General features: G+C 47.1%; 2 protein-coding genes across 5 annotated transcripts in view; one reads left to right on the top strand and one right to left on the bottom strand.

Moving 5' to 3' along the window:
- Positions 1-184: 184 nt before the first annotated feature.
- Positions 185-2,546, bottom strand: SPSB2 (splA/ryanodine receptor domain and SOCS box containing 2). Of its 2 annotated transcripts, none has more exons than XM_085024448.1 (3): positions 2,338-2,546; positions 1,635-2,190; positions 185-461 (listed from the first exon to the last, which is right to left on the bottom strand). In XM_085024448.1, exons 2-3 carry the CDS (start codon positions 2,104-2,106, stop codon positions 334-336), a joined length of 600 nt encoding a protein of 199 aa, XP_084880574.1. In that variant the 5' UTR covers positions 2,107-2,190; positions 2,338-2,546; the 3' UTR covers positions 185-333.
- Positions 1,459-20,702, top strand: part of LRRC23 (leucine rich repeat containing 23) — a 28,569-nt gene continuing 9,325 nt past the window's right edge. For 2 of the 3 annotated variants that reach the window (XM_084956906.1, XM_084956904.1), the window contains exon 1: positions 1,459-1,548. The gene's annotated coding sequence lies outside the window, so the exon portion shown is untranslated. Of the gene's footprint in view, positions 1,549-2,633; positions 2,799-20,702 lie in introns of those variants that run through there. The other variant, XM_084956907.1, reaches the window with a different exon arrangement.

The following is a 20,702-nucleotide window of genomic DNA, read 5'->3' as shown; positions in this document are numbered from 1 at the left end:
AGACCCTTGTGCAACAATAAAAAAAATTACCATGAACAGGCTTCTACAGCAGCACACCTCTTAACCTTTACTTCCAAAAAGGCTTTGCGTACCAGGCTGCCACAGCCGTGATGAACAGCCCCCTCCCTTCTGCTCTCTGGGTGGCCCTGGGGGCTGTCATGCTCCCCAGAGCTTGGGCTGGGATGGGGCCCAGCCTGGCCTCCCCCACGGGCCCCCCCCTGCCCAGCCTCTGGCTTTAGTCAAGTAGCTGGTCTAGGTCAGCAGTGCCTCTTCCCTGCCCCCCAGGGGAGGAGAGGGGTCAAGGCCCCAGCACCATCTGAGGTATCGCAGGGGTCACTGGTAGAGCAGGTAGCGCTTCATGGCAGGGGGCAAGGGCAGAGCAGAAACGTAGCCAAGCCGGGTAGCCCCCAGGGCGTGGCGTACACACAGGCGGCTCAGGTGCAGAAGGGAGTGTGGCTCCGCTGGGAGAGAGAAGGAGGGAAAGTAAGTAGGGGTGTAGCCACCAGTCGCTGGATGTCCTCAAACAGGGTCCTGCCCAGCTCCCCGCTGCTTCCCTGTGGCCTTCTTGCTACAAGGCTGCTTCCACCTCAGTGGAGCGTGCTCCCTGGAGTTCTGCATCTGCGTCACTAATTTCACCCATCTAAGGCCCTCTAAGCAACAGGCCCAGGCAGCTCAGATACTGGTGGAGCTGCTGGCCCAGGCTTTGATTGCGGAGAGGCCTGGGCACTGGGGCAGAGAGGGTGAATGGAAGGTCATGCCCTCTCCACAGCAGCCACCCTCTGCTGAATGAAGACTCTGCCACTTGCATAGGACAGTAAAGTCTAGTCAGCCCCAAGGTCTGGTTCCATGGGTTCCCCAAGGAGCCCCTTCTTCTGCAGCCCTGCTCCAAGGCCCTTCCTCCCTCACTGCTTTCCTTCCAGGAGCCTGGGCCTCAATGGCTCCTTCCTGGGGTTTGACTGAGAAAGGAAGTAGGTATGTGTCAAAGAGACAGAGCCCAGTGAGTCTGGTACACACCCTGGGGTGCCTGGCACCTCTTCCTTTTGGACTTGTCCTCCTAGCTCAGTACATGTTTCACTCTTTGCACCTCCTGCTCCAGGGACTGGTACCTCCTGTGAAGTCCTGATCCCTAGGGTGCTCCCCTCCATTTTGAGGGCTCATCACTTCCTAGCAAGTTGCTTTCCCAACAACCTTCCTTTTACCTCTGTGGTTGTTAGAAGATTAAATGAGGTAAGAGCTGTGAAGTTCCTTAGCCATTCCTGGCACTGAATAGGGAAAGGAGACATGTCAGATGAAGGTGGAGCTGCTGGCCCAGGCTTTGAGCCAGGAGACCTGTCAGATGAAGGCACACTACTTACAACGCCTCTTGGAAGGCGTTGAGCTTGCATCCCAGACCACAGCCACCAGGGATAGAACACTCTCCCCAGACCTGCCCCAGGCCTCACCTCTCCTTTCGCCCAGGTAGCTGATGCGGACGTGGCACTGGCCCCAGACAGCGCTTACTGCTGGATAGAGGGTCCTGCCCTTCAGTCCACGGAAGGCTGGCCCCAGGTAGGTGCCCCCAATAGCGTAGCCCAGAGTTCCCTCCTCCATGTCCAAAACCACCAGCAGCCTCTCCGGCACCTCCAGGTGCTCACCTTGAAGTCCGGGGGGATACCGGGGGGCCCCGGGCCCCTTGCTCTGATGGTACAGCTTCCCCCGCCCAATGTCCCAACCCCACGACTCGCTGTTGCTGCCCAGCAGCGCCGCATAGTGGTCAGCTTGCAGCGGGGCGAGGGCCGTGGCCACGCCCACCACGGCGTGGGTGCCTCTCTGTTCCCGGGGCCAGCTGATCTCCCAGGCGTGCAGGCCTCTCGAGTAGCCCCTCTTACCCCGGACCCCATCAGTGCTCTGGGCCACAGGCCGCCGCTCAAAGCACAAGCCCCCTTCCTTGACCTCGATGTTCTCTGAGCAGTCCTTGGGGTTCCAGCCGTGACGCCGTTGGGCCCCTAGGTCAGGAGGGGGAGCAGAGAGCAGCTCCTCCAAGCCCTCGGGACAAGAGAGGTCAGGGTACAGGGGCTGTGGGGTGGGGGTGCTGCTGCTGCCCCCTGCCAAGGCCGTCTGGCCCATGGAGGTGAGAAGCTGGAGGATTCCCCAAAAGAGGCTTGCTGGGACGTCTCTCTTCGGAAAGTTGAGCTCCCGCTCGGGATCGACCTAGAGAGAAGTTGGGGGAGAGGAGGATCCTGGAGGGACTCCACACCTAGGCGCCTCATCCTTTCCCCCAGCTCTGCTCACTGCCCCACTCCTCCCGCTCAGCTCCCCGAAAGCTCCTAGATCCATCATCATCTTGCCCTCACCCACCTGTCCGCGTCTCCTGAGACGCGCGAGTTTGTCGCCTTAGGTCTGTCCAGGGACCGTCCCCTTCGCCCGCTCCTGCTCCTGTCCCTGCCCCCGAACCACGCTCAGCTTCCCGTGCCGGGAGGTCGCCGGCCCTCGGGAGGAGCCCGGCCGAAAGTCGCCGAGGAGCTCCCGCTCCAGAACGCCGGCCGCTTCCGCCCCCAACCCCTCCCGCAGGCCTCGCCCCGCCCCAGGCCACGCCCCTAAGGGCCCTCTGGGGCAGTTAACCCTCTAGTCGCCACCCCAGGTCGCGCCCCGCCGGAGACCCCGCCCACACGGGCCCCTCCGGGGCGGTCAAAACTCGGCACCAGGGGCGGCTGCGAAGGTCAAGCAGTGAGTAGAGCCCACTCGCGGGCGGTTAACCTCTGGACACCTTCCAAGCAGCCCGCAGCCCCCAGGCCTCGCCCCCGCGAGGAAGCCGCCAGGTACTTAACCCTTCCCTGGCCCGCCAAGCTCAGAGTTAACCTTTTCATGGTATCATCGCTTTGAGGTCCCTGGAGGTCTTTTCACCGTTAAGAACTTTGAGCAGCCTGGGGATATAGGGCCGGAGGTCAAGTAAGGTCTGCCATTGTGGTGACATCTGTTTCCCAGGCCTTCTGATTCTGGGTCACTGTTGCTTGGGCTGGTCATTCTCCGACCCGGGTTGTGAGTCAGCCGGTTCTAAGCCTGAGGTTCTATACGCTGAGTTTCTAGCTCAGAGGGGTAGGTGTCATAGGGCTGCATCCTGTTCTAGCCTTCATCTGCCCTATCCATCCATTCCTGAGCTGTGGGCCTCATCTGGCAGAGTGTGGTGGTCCAGACCTTGCTTGGGAGGGAAACAATGTCACTAATTATCTCTGTGACCTTGGGGAGGTTGCCACACTTCTCTAAACCTGTTTTCTCTTTCCTAAAATGGGCATAATGATGGTACTTACCTCAGGGTTGTTATGGAGTTGAAACAGTCCAAGTAAAGCACTTAGCAAGGAACCCTTGATATCGTATGCATTCACTAAGCTTAGCTAGTCCTATTTCTTTAACATTTTCTAAGTGACTATTCTGTAGAGAGGTAATAAAATATAGTGGTATTTAGCAACTGTGGAGCCAGGCTGACAGGGTGTGCAAATCTCTGAAGGCGGGTATGCAGGAGAACTTTGGCAAATTCCTGAACCACCCCCGTACCTGTTTTTTCTTCTGTAAAAGGGGGATACTATTGGTATGAACTGCATAAGCTATAGTGAGGATTCAGTGATGTTACACATACATATGTGAAGCCCTTAGAACCGTTTCTGATTCAAATTTAATCATTTGTGCGAAGCACTGAAGATGACGCAGTGAATCTGCAAGGAGTTTACAAGGATATTTATAAAACAGTTTTGTCATGTAGTAGATAAAATTCTGGTTATACAAAAAGTCCTATGGGAGTAAAAAGGATGGGACTCCACGGATCAAGCACTTTGGAAAGTGTCGTGGAGCAGATGACACTGGGCTGAATCTTTAAGATTGACAAGAGGAGGAGTTCCTCTTGTGGCTCATTGGGTTAAGAACTCCACTAGTATCCATGAGGATTTGGGTTAGATCCCTGGCCTTGCTCAGTGGGTTAAGGATCCAGTGTTGCTGCAGCTGCCTGTAGGTCAAAGCTATGGCTTGGATTCAGTCCCTGGCCTAGGGACTTCCATAAGCCCTGCGTACAGCCAAAAAAAAAAAAAAAAAAAAGACAAGGAATTTGCCTGAGAGGTGGTTCTGCAGTGTGGGTGTTGGATTAGAGCTGCTGCATGTAGAAACCATTCAGACTGAGAGGTCAGCATGAAAAAACAAAAATAGAGAGTTCCACTTGTGGTTCAGTGGTAATGAACCCAACTAGTATCCATGAGACTCAGGTTTGATCCCTGGCCTCACTCAGTGGGTTAAGGATCTGGTGTTGCCGTGAGCTGTGGTGTAGGTCGTAGATGCGTCTCAGATCCCGAGTTGCTGTGGTAGGTCAGCAGCTACAGCTCTGGTTTGATCCCTGGCCTGGGAACATTCATATGCAGAGGGTGAGGCCCTGGAGATAGTATGTAGGGTGGGAAAAGGGTTTAGGAGGACACAGCACAGTGGACAGTTCAGGTTTGATAACATACATGATTTTTTTTTTTTTTTTGGTCATTGGCAACTTTAGTGAGAGAGGACATGTGGATTGTGGGAGGTTGCGGTCCATGCTGAAGGCGCTGAACTGGTACTTTCTGGCATGTGTCAGACACTGTGCGACATGCTTTATATTTTTAGGGGATAGAGAGTTGGGAGAGGAAAGGTGACAATTATGTCTCATAGTTAAAACTATTCTTGAGGAGTTCCTTGCGGGCCCATCAGGTTAAGAGTCCGGTGTTGTCACTGCTGTGGCTCAGGTTCGATCCCTGGCCTTGGAACTTCCTGATGCCATGGGTGTGGCCAAAAAATAAAAATAAAATCAACCCGGGATCTGAGACACATCTGCGACCTACACCACAGCTCACAGCAATGCCAGATCCTTAAAAAAATAAAAATAAAATAAAATTACCCTTACATACCCCATCTATTAAGTACATGTTAGTTTTGTGTAAAATACAAAACATGACAGTATACTATGATTGTGTACAGGATAAATGTTTATATTTCTTTAATCAAGGAGAAAGAAGAAAGCATATTAGAAAAGATATGGCGGAGTTCCCGTCGTGGCTCAGTGGTTAACGAATCCGACTAGGAACCATGAGGTTTTGGGTTCGGTCTCTGGCCTTGCTCAGTGGGTTAAGGATCTGGCATTGCTGTGAGCTGTGGTGTAGGTTGCAGACGTGGCTCGGACCCCACGTTGCTGTGGCTCTGGCGTAGGCCAGCGGCTACAGCTCCAATGTGACCCCTAGCCTGGGAACCTCTATATGCCTCAGGAGCGGACCAAGAAATGGCAAAAAGACGAAAAAAAAAAAAAAAAAAAGAAAGAAAAAGAAAAGATGTGGAGTCCTCTTGTGGCACAGCAGCAGGTCAAGTATCTGGTGTTGTCATCGCATCGGCTCAGGTCACTGCTGTGGTGTGGGTCGACCCCTGGCCGGGGCATTTCCCCATGCTGTGGGAGCAGCCAAAAAAATGAAAAGAAAGCTGTGAACTTGAGCACTTGTCATCCACCCAACCTGGATATTCTTGCCACTGTGACAACAAAAATAAGGATATCATGGCTTAGAGGACAGATGGTAAGCCTAATCCATAGCCAGCTCAGCTAGTGGTTTAAAACATGGTCTTTACCCAGTGCTTGGGAATCCTGAACTGGTCACATCTGGTTGGGAATAGCTCAAGTATTCCACAATGCTACAAGCAATTTTAACTTTTTACTTTTTTTTATTGAGATGTCACACATACAGAGTATAGTAATCTTAAATTGCTCAGTGGATCTTACATATTTATGCAGCAAAAAGATCAAGAACACTTCCAGCATCCCAAAGGGCTCCTTCTTGCTCTGACACTACGCCCCTAAAGTAACTCCTATTTGACCTCTATCAGGATAGGTTAGCTTTGCCTCTTCATCAGTTTCATGCAGATTAGGGAGTTCCTATCATGGCTCAGTGGAAACAAATCTGACTAACATCCATGAGGACACAGGTTCAATCCCTGGCCTTGCTCAGTGAGTTAAAGACCCAGCCTTGCCATGACCTGTGGTGTAGATCACAGACTCAGCTCAGATCTGGTGTTGCTTTAGCTGTGGCACAGGTTAGCAGCTACAAAAGGAGGGTGCGGCCCTAAAAAGACAAAAAAAAAAAAAAAAAAAAAAGTTCATGCAAATGAAACAAGACAGTATGCATTCTTTGTATTCTTTTGTCTGACGTATTTTTCTTGACAAGTGAGAGTCATTCATGTTGTTGCCCGAAATGGTAGCCAAGTATTTCCATTGTTTCACTGTATTCCACTGTATGGATGTTCTGCAACTTACTTATTCTACTGTAGATGGACATTTGAGCAGTTCCCATTCTTAGCTTTTAAAGAGAAAGCTACTGTGTACAGTACTGCAGAGTCTTTTGATGGACCTAGGCACCGAACCTAGTGAACCTACATCAGTGACCCCAGCCATAACAGTGACGAAGCTGGATCCTTAATCCACTGAACCACCCAGGAACCCCAAGGTGCTTGTTTTTGTTGGATGCATACTTATGTGCAGAATTGCCAAGTTATAAGGAATTGCAATGTATAGATTTAACCACGTATAATTTTCAAGTTTCTCACCATGGAGGGGTTTTATTCAGAAATTCAATCATTCAGGTATTTTACAGCATGTAACACTTCAATAAGTTTACAAAGATATGTTCTTCTCTTCCTGTCCTTCTCATTTTTATCTCCTGGGGATGGTTTTATCAGTTCCTCAGCTTTTTATTAGTGTTGCTCTTGGCTCTCAAGCTCTTCAGTTTCTTCCCCAAAGCCGTCACGATCTGCGTGCCAGGCCACTGGAACAGTGAGTTGCACTTCTTTGTTAACAGAAAGCCCTTAAAAATCCTAAACACATTCTTCCCAACATGCGAGGATTGTTTTAGGCTTGATTGTTTCTATGCCCGCATAATATAAAGCAACTGGCAATACTGGAGAACTTTCAACTCTTCCGACTCAAAACCACATTAAGATCTGGGTCAGCATTTATCGCTCTGGGGGTCTGGGAGTAATCACAACCTCACGCATGTGGCTTTGGACCAGCAATTCATGGTTAAATCAGCAGAGTGAGGAGTTCCCATTGTGGCACAGTGGAAATGAATCTGACTAGGAACCATGAGGTTGCAGGTTCCATCCCTGGCGTGGCTCAGTGGGTTAAGGATCTGGTGTTGCTGTGAGCTGGGGTGTAGGTTGCAGGCATGGCTTGGATCTGGCATTGCTCTGACTGTGGCATAGGATGGCGGCTACAGCTCCAATTAGACTCCTAGCCTGGCAACTTCCATATGCCTCTGGGTGAGGCCCTAACCAAAAAAAAAAAAAGAAAAAAAAAGAAAAAAAAATCAGCAGAGTGAAGGATAGGGGTGATGTTGGGGGAGGAACACTTCAGTGCCTTTATGAGCATATTCATAAAGTGTGTGGTACCAGACTTCCTGTCGTGGCTCAGTGGTAACGAATCTGACTAGTATCCATGTGGACGCAGGTTCGATGGCTGGCCTCGCTCAGTGGGTCAGTGTTCTGTGTGGCTGTGGCTGTGGCATAGGCCAGCGGCTACAGCACCAATTTGACCCCTAGCCTGGGGACCTCCACATGCCATGGGAGCAGTCCTAAAAAGCAAAAAAAAAAAAAAAAAAAAAAGTGTGTGGTACCTCAGAGTGGTACAGCTGCCTGTGAGCAGCAACACCAAAGCCCAGGCCTTTGTCTCTGAGGTCCTACTAGGCTTCTAGAATGTAAACTGTAGGAGTTCTCTTGTAGCACAGTGGGTTAAGGATCTGATGTTGTCACTGCAGCAGCTCAGGTCGCTGCTGTGGCTCAGGTTTGATCCCCTGCCCTGGAACAAGTGTGGCAAAAACAAAAACAAACAACAACAGAATGTAAACTATAAAAGCACATCAAGAAAAGTGTTGTGGCCACCCAGGGCTTTGCATTTGATTGTTAGACTCTAGAAGATTTGTTTTAGGGCACTGGGGTTTGGATCTCTGTAGAATCGCCTGACTGCATTACCACCAGGAGGAGAGAGAGGTGGTCACAAGGTCATTAGCTGCTTTAAAGTCAGGGCCTTGTGTTTCCAGTTTGGAAATATCAGGGTAGTTGCACATTTTCCCCCAGAAGACACCAACCTCGTTATATTCTGGAGGATAGCCTGCCAATACTTTTGTAGTCGTTCCGGTGGATTTTGCTGCCTGTTCCTCCAAGATACAGCCTCATCGACAGTTGGGACCTTTTTGACATTGAAGTGGTTTCTAAAACTGTTACACCACCCTTGGCTGGTTTTGAAACCCTTCCATCCCAAGGCCGTCTTCTCTGGCAGGAAGTGTGACCTGTGGCTTGAGACCAAGAGCTTTTCTTTTTTTCCTTTTTCTCCATGTATGGCCATTGTTAGGCACCTATTTCTGCTTCATTTCTTTCTGGCATAAGCATGGTGCTTTTTCAGTCCTCATTCAAGATTGATCATATGCACTTTGCTGTCACTGTAACAGCTGTAGGAAAATCTCATGACCTAGCTTCACAAATTTGTTCAAAATTTTTTTTTTTTTTAGGGCCACACCCGTGGCACATGGAAGTTCCCAGGCTAGGGAGTCGAATCAGAGCTGCAGCTGCTGGCCTACACCAGAGCCACAGCAACACCGGATCCAAGATGCATCTGCAACCCACACCACAGCTCACAGCGTGATCCTTAACCCACTGAGGGAGACCAGGGATCAAACCCACGTCCACATGGATAGTAGTCGAGATCGGTTACCACTGAAGCATTAAGGGAACTCCTTTTTTTCAACAGAGGATTGGAGCCTCTCCTGTTGACACTGCTGTGGCTCTGGTTACAGCTGTGGCACAGGTTCAATCCCTGGCCCCGGAACTTCCACATGCCACTGGTGAGACAAAACAACAACAAAAAAAAACACAAAAAAAAACCCACTAGAACTGGAGTCGACTTCCTGTGAGACACACAGTGAGCTGCCCAGAACTGAGGCCAAGAGTACAGAGTCCAGTCTCCTGGCTCGGTGTCACGGTGGCTAGCGACCTTCTGCCCTATTGAATCTGAGGACTGCCGAACTCACATTGTGTGCCTACCATGAAACTCCCCCCACATCTCATTTAATCCCCACAATGAACACAGCCCAATTTTTACAGATTTATAAACTCAGGCTCGGAAAAATTAAACTTAACAAGGCAAGAGCTGATACATGGCAGCGTCTGGATTCCCAAAAACAGAAAAAAAAACCCAGAAGCCACTGCACCAAACCCAAGGGCGGTGACGAAATGGCGACTGCAGAAAACGTGTACCAGCCAAACGTGCGGCCGGCTCTGCCGCCAGGACGCCACTTACGTAACTTCGGCCGCGCCAGCGGGCGGGGCGCAGACTCCAGGGGGCGGCGGTCACGTGCTCAGCGCGGCGAGCGGGCGCCGGAGGAGCTCTTGCGCCGCCCAGCGGCGGCAGCTCTGCCGCGATCTCCGCCAAGCCCGCCGCATCCTCTGCCATCACCCCCGCCACCGCCTCCGCCAACCTCCTTCCGGCGCTGGCGTTTGCGTCTGGAACATTCTGCGCCGGAACAAAGGCCCCAGGGCGGAAGCTAGGGCAACTGAGGGGTGGCTGTAGCTCCAGGCTCTGGAGGCGTGTGGGAGGAACTAGTTCGTCTGCAGATCCAGTAAACCAGGCTCCCCTCCTTCTCCTCCCCGCAGTTTCTTTACATTTCAAGGGCTCCCTTGCTCCAGCCCTCAGAAAATTGTCCTTACTTGGACTTCCTGCTGTGACACAATGGGTTAAGAATCCTACTGCAGTGGCTCCTGTAGCGGCAGAGGCAACCGTAGCCGTTGGCAAAGGGTTAAAGGAGCCAGCGTTGCTGCAGCCGTGGCAGTAGGTCACAGCTGGTGCTCAGATTCAGTCCCTGGCCTGGGAACGTCCATCAGCCCCAGGTGTGGTCATTTAAAAAAAAAAAAAAATTGTCCCTACTTCCCCATCTCTCTCTTCCTCTGTCACAGTAGTTCTTTCCAGGGAGCCTGCACAGGAGAGAAACTTTGGGTTCACATGGGAGGAGGGAGGCCGAGGTAGGAGACGCTCAAGTTATGCTAGAAACTACAGTGTAAAAGCAAATCAAGAAAAGTATTGTGGCCACCCAGGGCTTTGCATTTGATTGTTAGACTCCAGAAGATTTGTTCCAAAAAACACTCCCTCTCAAACTGCCAACCTAGGTTAGTCCCCAGAAGTCTTAGCTGCCAAATCGAATGGCCCCTTGTTTATCCTTGCTAATATTTAAAAGACTGACGCCGCAATTTCTAGTTTTCCTACACCTTCATATCCTTTAGGGCCTCCACTTCGTTCTAGTGAATTCTAACTGGAGCTATCTCCCTGGATTATACTTTGTTAACCCCTCCAGTTAGTGCACGAGTCAGGGCATCTTATCTATAAGGCAATTAATTTTTTTCTTTTTAATGGCTGAACCTGAGGCATATGGAAGTTCCTGGGCTAGGGGTCAGATAAAAGCTGCAGCTGCTGCCCTACACAACAGCCATGGCAATACCAGATCTGAGCCACATCTGCGACCTATGCTATATCTTATGAAATGCTAGATCCTTAACCCACTGAGTGAGGCCAGGGATCAGACCTGCATCCTCATAGATACTAATCGGGTTCTTAACCCGATGAGCCACAATGGGAACTGCAGTAAGACAGTTACTTTTTTTTTTTTTTTTTTTTAATCCTTTTAGGGCCACACTAGTGGCATGTGGAAGTTCCCAGGCTAGGGGTCTAATCGGAGCTGTAGCTGCTGGCCTATGCCACAGGCATAGCTCCCTGCAATGCCCGATCCTTAACCTGCTGAGCAAGGCCAGGGATAGAACCTGTGTCCTCATGGATACTAGTCAAGTTGGTTAACCACTGAGCTATGACAGGAACTCCTATAGTTACTTTTTTTTTTTTGTCTTTTTGTGATTTCTCCGGCCACTCTCATGGCATATGGAGGTTCCCAGGCTAGGGGTCGAATCGGAGCTGTAGCCACCGGCCTACGCCAGAGCCACACAACGCAGGACCTGAGCTGCGTCAGCAACCTACACCACAGCTCACGGCAACGCCGGATTGTTAACCCACTGAGCAAGGGCAGGGACCGAACCCGCAACCTCATGGTTCCTAGTCGGATTCGTTAACCACTACGCCACGACCGGAACTCCTACAGTTACTTTTTAAAAGCACATTTAAGGAATTCTCTTGTGGCTCAGCAGGTTAAGGATCTGGCATCACTGTAGCAGCCTGGGTTGCTGCTCTGGCACAGGTTCAATCCCTGGCCTGGGAATTTGCAAATGCCAAAAAACAAAAACAAACCGCATTATTTACTGAGCACTTACTATGTGGCATGCACTGGGCCAGGCAGTAGGATGTAAAGAGAAACTGAAGGTCTTTTGGAGTTAGAAGCAGCCAACAGAGATGTGCTTGATGATCCATAAATTCACATTTAAAGATAAATCGTGTTTGCTGCCATCAAGGAAAAGCAGTGCATGGTAAGAGGGGGTCTAGTTTAGATTATTGGTCAGTAAAGGCCTTTCTGAGAAGGCCCCATTTAAGCTGAGGCCTAGAAGACCTCAGAATATAACCAAGCAGGACCCAATGGGGCCTTCCTCACACAGGCCTCCTCCTCCAAATCCTCTGCTTTAGCTGCTCTTTGAAGTGCCAGATAATAGTATCTGATGCAATTTCTGGAGTTGTTTTACAGATGCTAAAACCACTATCACATGGAAGAAATTAACTACTTGAGGACCATAAGCACATAGCCTTCCAGACCTACTGGTGCATAAGGATTGATGATGTTAACCCCTGTGACACTGCCCTTTAAGCAGAGGATTGTGGACCAGCTGATCACACACCCTGAGACTCCCCTCTCTCAGCTCGCCTTTAAAAATCCTTTGCTTGAGGAATTCCCATTATGACTCAGTGGTAATGAACCAGACTAGCGTCCATGAGGACATGGGTTCAATCTCTGGCCCTGCTCAGTGGGTTAAGGATCCAGCGTTGCTGTGAGCTGTGGTGTAGGTTGCAGGCTTGGCTTGGACCTGCTGTTGCTGTGGCTCTGGCATAGGATGGCAGTTGCGGCTCCGATTTAACCCTTGGGAACTCCCATATGGCGCAGGTGTAGAACTAAAAAGAAAAAACAATGCTTTGCTTGAGGTTAGTAGATGCAAACTGTGACATTTAGAATGGATGAATGAGGTCCTACTGTATTGCACAGGGAGCTATATCCAGTCTCTTGGGATAGACTAGGATGGAAGATGATATAAGAAAGGCAGAGTGTGTATGTATGACTGGGTCACTTTGCTGTACAGTAGAAATTGTCACAACATTGTAAACCAATTATACTCTAATAAAAATTTTAAAAACAATGTTTTGTGGAAACCAGTCAGGGATTTTTGAGTGTTTTGAGTACTAGCGGCCCTGGACTCCTTGCTTGGAGCCCTTCGATAAATGCTGCACTTGCAGAGTCAACCCACTGGTAGCTCCATATGCCACGGGTACAGCCATTAAAAAAAAGGTGAGACTCTGAAATATGCAGTTGTGTGCTGGAGCTGTCTTGAACAGGCTGTGAGAGCTGATTGTTAATTCTTCATGAATTCTGTGAGCTGGTTATTAAACAGCCTTTTTTTTTTTTTTTTAAAGCAGGAGTTCCCTTGTTGCACAGCAGGTTAAGGATCCTATGTTGTCACTGCGGCAGCTTGGGTCTCTGCTGTGGTGCGGGTTTGTTCCCTGGCCCTGGAGACTTCTGCATGCCGTGGGTGAGGCCAAAAAGAAAAAAAATAAAATTGTATAAATATAATTTAAATAAATTGTATTAAAAAACAAAGGTTAGGAGTTCCCACTGTGGCACAGAGGAAATGAATCTAACTAGTATCCATGAGGACTCGGGTTCGATCCCTGGCCTTGCTCAGTAGGTTAAGGATCAGCATTGCCATAAGCTGTGGTGTAGGTCGCAGTTGTGGCTCAGATCCCACATTGCTGTAACTGTGGCTTAGGCCTCAGCTGCAGCTCCAATTGGACCCCTAGCCTGGGAACCTCCATATGCCACCGGTATGGCCCTAAAAAAGCAAAACGAAACAAAACAAAGGTTAAAAGTACTCAAAACTCGTCACTTTATAATTTAATTTTACCTCCTTTTGCATGAATTTGCTAGGGCTGCCATAAGAAAATGCCAAGTAGTTTAAGCAACAGAAATTCAGTTTCTCACAGTTCTGGAGGCAGTCCAAAATCAAGGTGTCAATAGGTTTGATTTTATCTGAGGCCTCTGTGCTTAGCTTGCAGGTGGCTGCACTTTTCTGTGTCTTCACAGAACACCTGTATCCAAATTTCCTCTTCTTTTCTTCTACTTTTTTTTTTTGGCTGCCCCGTGGCAAATGGAGTTCCCAGGCCAGGTGTCAGATTTGAGCCACAGTTGCGACCTGACCTATGCCGCAGCTGCAGCAATGCCGGCTCCTTTAACAAACACACTCTGCTAGGCCAGTATCGAACCTGCGTCCTGGCGCTGCAGAGATGCTGCCGGCCAATCCCGTTATGTCACAGTGGGAGCTCCCAAATTTCCTCTTCTTATACCTGTGAGATGGATTTGGACCCACCCTAATGGCCTCAGTTTAACTTAATCATTCTTTTAGGGCCTTGTCCTAATACAGTCACATTCTGAGGTACTAGGGGTTAGAACTTCAACATATGAATTTTGGGGGGTGAACAATTCAGCCCATAGCACTTTTACTATTATTTATGATCTTGAAATTACTTGCCTCTATTCTATCTGTGTGGTGGAAACACCGCATTTTGAATTGCTAGCTTGACATTAGCCATGGCGGAGGTATTTACACCAGAGCAATCAGTAAATGTTCAAAAGCCAGGCTTTCTGTTCTTGGAGAGCCTGCTGTCAAATATATACAGGCACATCACAGCTCTCAGTGTTGCTCAGTCTTTAGAGTATAATTTGAATGTGAAAAATGGGAAATTGATATGCACACAGGCAGGGCCCTTTTGTTGAAGTGCTGCAAACTTTGTATCTGGTAGAGATACAAAGAAAGTCTTTTTTTTTTTTTTTTTTTCTTCCATCTTCGGCTGCACTCTCAGCATGTAGAAGTTCCCAGGCTAGGGGTCTAATCAGAGCTGCAGCTGCCAGCCGACATCACAGCCACAGCAATGAGGGATCCGAGCCGCATCTGTGACCTATGCCACAGCTTGTGGCATCACTGGATCCTTAACGCACTGAGTGAGGCCAGGAATCAAACCTGCATCCTCATGGATACTAGTCAGGTTCTTAACCCACTGAGCCACAACAGGAACTCCTTGTTATAATCAATTAATAATTTGGCTATAACGGATCCCCAAACCAGTGGCTTAACCAACTTTTCTCTTATAAAAAATAAGATTGGAGATAGGCAGTTCCATGTTGGTATGACTGCCTCATTTTATTTTCAGTATCATAGGCTTCTTTCCACTTTTGTTCTGGCATCTTAGCATGTGGCTTACATTCTCTGGGTCATCTCACAGCCTTAGGTGGTTTCTGGAACTCTAGCCATCATATTTCTGTTTTAGACAGGAAGTAAGAGAAAAGGGAGGAGGAAAAAAGGAACAGTCTAGAAGTTTTACCCAAAGACTTTCACTAATACATTATTGACCTATCAGCAATGAATGGAGGCTGAGAAATATTTTAGCTGTGCCCAGTGTTGTCCCAATAATATAAAAGTTCTTGGAGTTCCACTGTGCCACAGTGAGTTAAGGCAGTGAGGGTTCGCTCCCTGACCCAGGAACTTCCGTATGCCTCAGGTAGATAAATAAATAAAATTTCTATTCTATTAGTTTAAGAATGAGAAGACAAAAAAAAAAAAAAAGTCCAATTAAAAAGGAAGCAAAAACATAATAAAAATAAAAAATAAGCAAAGAGTTTAAATAGACAGTTCTTCAAAGAAGATATACAAATGGCCAATAAAAAGATTCTTGGAGTTCCCCTCATGGCTCAGCAGCAATGAATCTGACTAGTGTCCATGAGGACGTGGGTTCGATCCCTGGCCTCACTTAGTGGATTAGGGATCCGGCATTGCTGTGAGCTGTGGTGTAGGCCAACAAACAGCCCCGATTTGACCCCTAGTCTGGGAATCTCCATGTGCCTCATGTGTGGCTCTAAATAGACCAAAAAGAAAAAAAAAAAAAACAAAACAAAACAACCCATAAAAAGATGCTTAACATCGTTAGCCATCAGGGAAATGCAAATCAAACCACAATGAAATACCACTTCACATCCATTAGCATGACTATAATCAAAAACAGATAAGAGCAAATGTTGGCCAGGATATGGAAAAATTAGAAGCTTCAAACACTGCTGCTGGAAATGTAAAGTGGGGCAGCCACTTTGGAAAACAGTTTGGCAGTTCCTCAAAAGGTTAAATATAGAGTTACCATATGATCCACTTGTAAGGAAAAAAATGCCAATGAACCAAGTTGAAATATCTGAGGGCCGGTTCTATTTGTAACAGATTTTTCAAGTGAAAATAGTTTCCTCCTGGGGATTTGCATATAATTTTTTATTTCAGGCTCCTAGCAAAACGCCTGGTACATAGTAGGCACTCAATATATATGGTGGAATATATGAATGAGAAGGTTAAAACTATAAGTATTTTAGAGTGAAATCTCCAGGTGGCAAAGAATCATGTCCTTCTTTGGAATTGATTCATTATAGTGTAGAATTCAATATTTTGATACTAAAAGTATGATTTTTGTATGGCTGCTAGTTGGGTATATAACCAAGGGAAATGAAAATACACGGCCACACAGAAATTTGTACATAAATGTTCATAGCAACATTATTCATCAACAGATGACTGCCTCTCCACAGGTGAGTGAAGAAATAAAGTTAAATGTGGTATAAACCAGATGACGAAATGCTGCTCAGTAATTAAACGGGGTGAAGTACTGGGATGTGCTACAACATAGATAAACCTTGAAAACATAATGGTAAGTGAGCAAAGCCAGACATAAAGGACCGCATGTTGCATAATTTCATTTATATGAAATGTACAATATAGACAAATCTCTAGAGACAAAGAGTGGATTAGTGTTGCCAAGGGTGGTGTTAGGATTGGGATGCGATGGCTAAGTGGTAATGAAAATGTCCTAAAATTTATTGTGTTGATGGATGTACAACTCTGAATATACTAAAAGCCTTTGACTTGTCATTTTCAATGGGTGAATTTTAGGGTTGTGAATTATATGTTAAGAAACTGATTTAGGAGTTCCCATCGTGGCGCAGTGGTTAACGAATCCGACTAGGAACCATGAGGTTGCGGGTTCGGTCCCTGCCCTTGCTCAGTGGGTTAACGATCCGGCGTTGCCGTGAGCTGTGGTGTAGGTTGCAGACGCGGCTCAGATCCCGCGTTGCTGTGGCTCTGGCGTAGGCCAGTGGCTACATCTCCAATTCGACCCCTAGCCTGGGAACCTCCATATGCCACGGGAGCAGCCCAAGAAATAGCAAAAAGACAAAAAAAAAAAAAAAAAAAAAGAAAAGAAAAGACACTGATTTAAAACAGTTCTGTCAGGAATATGGGAAAAATGAATATCAGGTAAGCAACTGGCAGTTTCTACCATTGTTAGTATTCAAATCATAAAGAGCTCCTACAAGTCAATTTTAAAAATTAATTATTTAGCAGAAACATGAAAAACGTTATGAGGAGATCCCATCATGGCTCAGTGATAATGAACCCGACTAGTATCCATGAAGATGTGGGTTCTATCCCTGGCCTCCCTCAGTGGATTAAGGATGCAGCATTGCTATGTGCTGTGGTGTAGAGCGAGGACGAGGCTCAGATCTATGGCTGTGGTGTAGGCTGGCAGCTGAGGCTTCAATTCGATCCCCAGCCTGGGAACTTCCATATGCTATGGGCCCTAAAAAGACAAAAAAAAAAAAAAAAAAAAAAAAAAAAAAGAAAGAGAGAGATAAAGGATATGAAAAGGCCTTTAGTAAAATAAAGACATACAAAAATAAACAACCTCACTGACAATCAAAAATTAAAATTAGGAGTTCCCGTCGTGGCGCAGTGGTTAACGAATCCGACTGGGAACCATGAGGTTGCGGGTTCGGTTCCTGCCCTTGCTCAGTGGGTTAACGATCCGGCGTTGCTGTGAGCTGTGGTGTAGGTTGCACACGCGGCTCAGATCCCGCATTGCTGTGGCTCTGGCGTAGGCCGGTGGCTACAGCTCCGATTCAACCCCTAGCCTGGGAATCTCCATATGCCGCGGGAGCGGCCCAAGAAATAGCAACAACAACAACAACAAAAGACAAAAGACAAAAAAAAAAAAAAAAAAAGAAAAAAAATTAAAATAAAAATAATTTTATGGCTATCTGATGAGGGCTATTATTAAAAGGATAGGAAAAATGAATGTTGGTGAGATGTAGAGAAAAGGAAACCCTCATACACTGTTGGTGGTGAGTCAGGCTAGGACCTGAGACTCTTTGCTGCTGAGCTGGCACCTGGACAAACATCTCCAGCAGCAAAATACAAAGAAACTATATGGGGCTAAAAATAGCAGTGTGCATGCCCAGTTGGGGCAAGTTATGGACAACAAGATACAAAAAGACCAAAAAACCTAACTGCCACCTATGAACAGCCAGGAACAAAAGCAGGGTATGGAGCATGCCCCCCCCCAACACAACACCACAAAGGAAGCAGCCTGGGCCCATGTTACTCGTTTTTGCTCCCAGGAGCCCTCCCAAAAAGCCTTGCCTAAATTTCTTGTCTGGCCTCTTATCAATTTCTCTTGATAAAGGAAAGCCAAGAACCCTGGGCAGTAACAGCAGGAATTTATACTGGTGCAGGCATTATGGAAAACGGTATGGAGGTTCCTCAGAAAACTAAAAATAGAACTATCATATGATCCAGAAATTCCACCTGTAGGTATTTATCTGAAGAAAATGAAAATACTAGTTCAAAAAGATATGGGCAGAGTTCCCATTGTGGCGCAGTGGTTAATGAATCCGACTAGGAACCATGAGGTTGTGGGTTCAATCCCTGGCCTTGCTCAGTGGGTTAAGGACCCGGCATTGTCGTGAGCTGTGGTGAAGGTTACAGACGTAGCTCAGATCCTGTGTTGCTATATGGCTGTGGTGTAGGCCGGTGGCTACAGCTCCTATTAGACCCCTAGCCTGGGAACCTCCATATGCCTTGGAAGCGCCCTAGAAAAGGCAAAAAGACAAAAAAAAAAAAAAAAAGATATGGACACCCCTGTGTTTACTGCAGTACTATTTAACAATAACCAAGATGTGGAAGTAACCTAAGCGTCCATCCATAGACGAATGGATAAAGAAATATGTAGATATAGTTAACCAGAAAGATGAACGAAATCGTGCCGTTTGTAACATGGATGGATTTGGAGGGTATTATGCTAAGTGAAATAAGTTGGAGAAAAACAATACCATGTGATTTCACTGATAGGTGGAAACTATAAGACAAAACAAGCTGACTCCTAGATACAGAGGGCAAACTGGTGGTTGCCAGAGAGGTGGGGAATAGAGAGATGGACAAAATGGGTGAAGGGGTTTAAGATGTATAAACTTCCAGCCATAAAATAAATCATGAGGATGTAATGTACACATAGGGAATATAGTCAATAATATTGTACAACTTTGTATGGTGATGGATGCTAACTGGTCACATTGGGGTGATCACCTCATAACATATAAAAATATCAAATCACTATGTTGTACACCTGAAACTAACATAATATTGTATAACTTTTTTTTTGGCTTTTTGGCTTATGGAGGTTCCCAGGCTAGGGGTCGAATTGGAGCTAGAGCTGCTGGCCTACACCACAGCCACAGCAATGCGAGATCCAAGCCGCATCTTTGACCTGCACCACAGCTCACGGCATCGCCGGATCCTTAACTGACTGAGCAAGATCAGGGATTGAACCCTCAACCTCATGGTTCCTAGTCAGATTCGTTTCTGCTGCGCCACGATGGGAACTCCATAACTTTTAAAAATGCCACAATAAACTAATCTCCCTGAAAAAAATAATGACATACTTATTTTTTTGACATATTAAGACTGGCAGGGGAGTTCCCATCATGGGTCAGTGGTTAATGAACCTGACTAGCACCCGTGAGAACACGGGTTCCATATCTGGCCTCCCTCAGTGGCTTAAGGGTCTGGCATTGCTGTGGTGTAGGTTGCAGACGCAGCTCGGATCCTGAGTTGCTGTGGTTGTAGCCGTGGCTGTGGTGTAGGCCAGCAGCTACAGCTCCGATTGGACCACTAGCCTGGGAACCTCCATATGCTGTGGGTGTGGCCCTAAAAAAAAAAAGAAAGGACAAAAAAAAAAAAAAAAAAAACCTGGCAAAATTGAACACTGTAAACCAACTATAATGGAAAAAATTGAAATTATTTTAGGCTGGCAAAATTAATATGTTGAACCAGAAATTGCACCTTTATTTTTTATTTTTTTACTTTTTCATCTTTTTAGGGCTGCACCCATAGCATATGGAGGTTCCCAGGCTAGGGGTCCCATCGGAGCTACAGATGCTGGCCTATGGCACAACCATAGCAATGCCAGATTTGAGCCGTGTCTGCGACATATATCACAGCTCACAGCAATGCCGGATCCTTAACCCACTGAGTGAGGCCAGGGATCGAACCCAAAAACTCATGGTTCCTAGTCAGATTCGTTTCCACTGTGCCACGATGAGAACTCCAGAAATTGCAGCTTCTAAGAATGTATTCCATAGAGCCATGCTACTCAAAATTTGGTCCATGGACCAGCAGCACTGGTATCACTTGAGAGATCAGAATCTAGGTTTTAATGAGATCCTTAGGCAATTCCTATGCACATTAAAATTTGAGAAGTACTGAGAGTTCCCACCGTGCTTCAGTAGGTTAAGAACCTGACTAGTATCCATGAGGATGCAGGTTCGATCCCAGCCTCACTCAGTGGGTTAAGGAGCTGGCATTGCTGAGAGCTGTGGTGTAGGGAACGTCCATGTGCTGCAGGTTCAGCTCTAAAAGGAAAATAAATTTAAAAAAAAAATAAATAAATAAATAAAATTTGAGCAGTACTGCTACAGTGTACTCATGAAGAAGAGTTAAGCTATATCTATGAGGGTTTTTATTGCAATGTGGACAATTTTTATAAAGGTAATATCCGTCAATAGGGAACAGCTAAAAAATTACCAGAGTTCTCTGGTAGCCTAGTGGGTTAAGGATCCTGTGTTGTCATTGTTGTGGCTTGGGTTCCATTCCTGGCCCAGGAACTTCTGCATGCCATGGGTGCAGTCAAAAAATTACCATATACGAGTTCTTGTTGTGGCTCAGCACTAAACCCGACCTGTATCCACGAGGATGTGGATTCAATCCCTGGCCTTGTTCAGTGGGTTAAGGATCCAGTGTTGCCTCAAGCTGCAGTGTAGGTTGCAGATTTGGCTCAGATCCAGTTTTGCTGTGGCTGTGGAGTAGGTCAGCAGCTACAGCTCTGATTCCACCTCTAGCCTGGGAACTTCCATATGCCACAGGTGTGTCCTAAAAAGAAAAAAAATGTTTAGTAAGATGAAAGATGTCCAAGATAAATTATTAAATGAAAATAACCCAGATGATGAACAGTATGTATAACTGAGGCCATTTTTGTTATTTACTTATTAATTTATTGGCCAGGCCCAAGGTGGTGCAGAAATGCTGGGTTCAGGAATTGAACCTTGCCACAGCAATGGCGTGAGACA

This window comes from Sus scrofa, chromosome 5, assembly GCF_054392235.1.
Source record: "Sus scrofa isolate SSC_HxYL_T2T_F1_AM1 chromosome 5, Sscrofa_HxYL_maternal_Yorkshire_Landrace_v2.0, whole genome shotgun sequence".
NCBI classification, from domain to species: domain Eukaryota; kingdom Metazoa; phylum Chordata; class Mammalia; order Artiodactyla; family Suidae; genus Sus; species Sus scrofa.
This window is presented reverse-complemented; position numbering and strand designations above follow the sequence as displayed.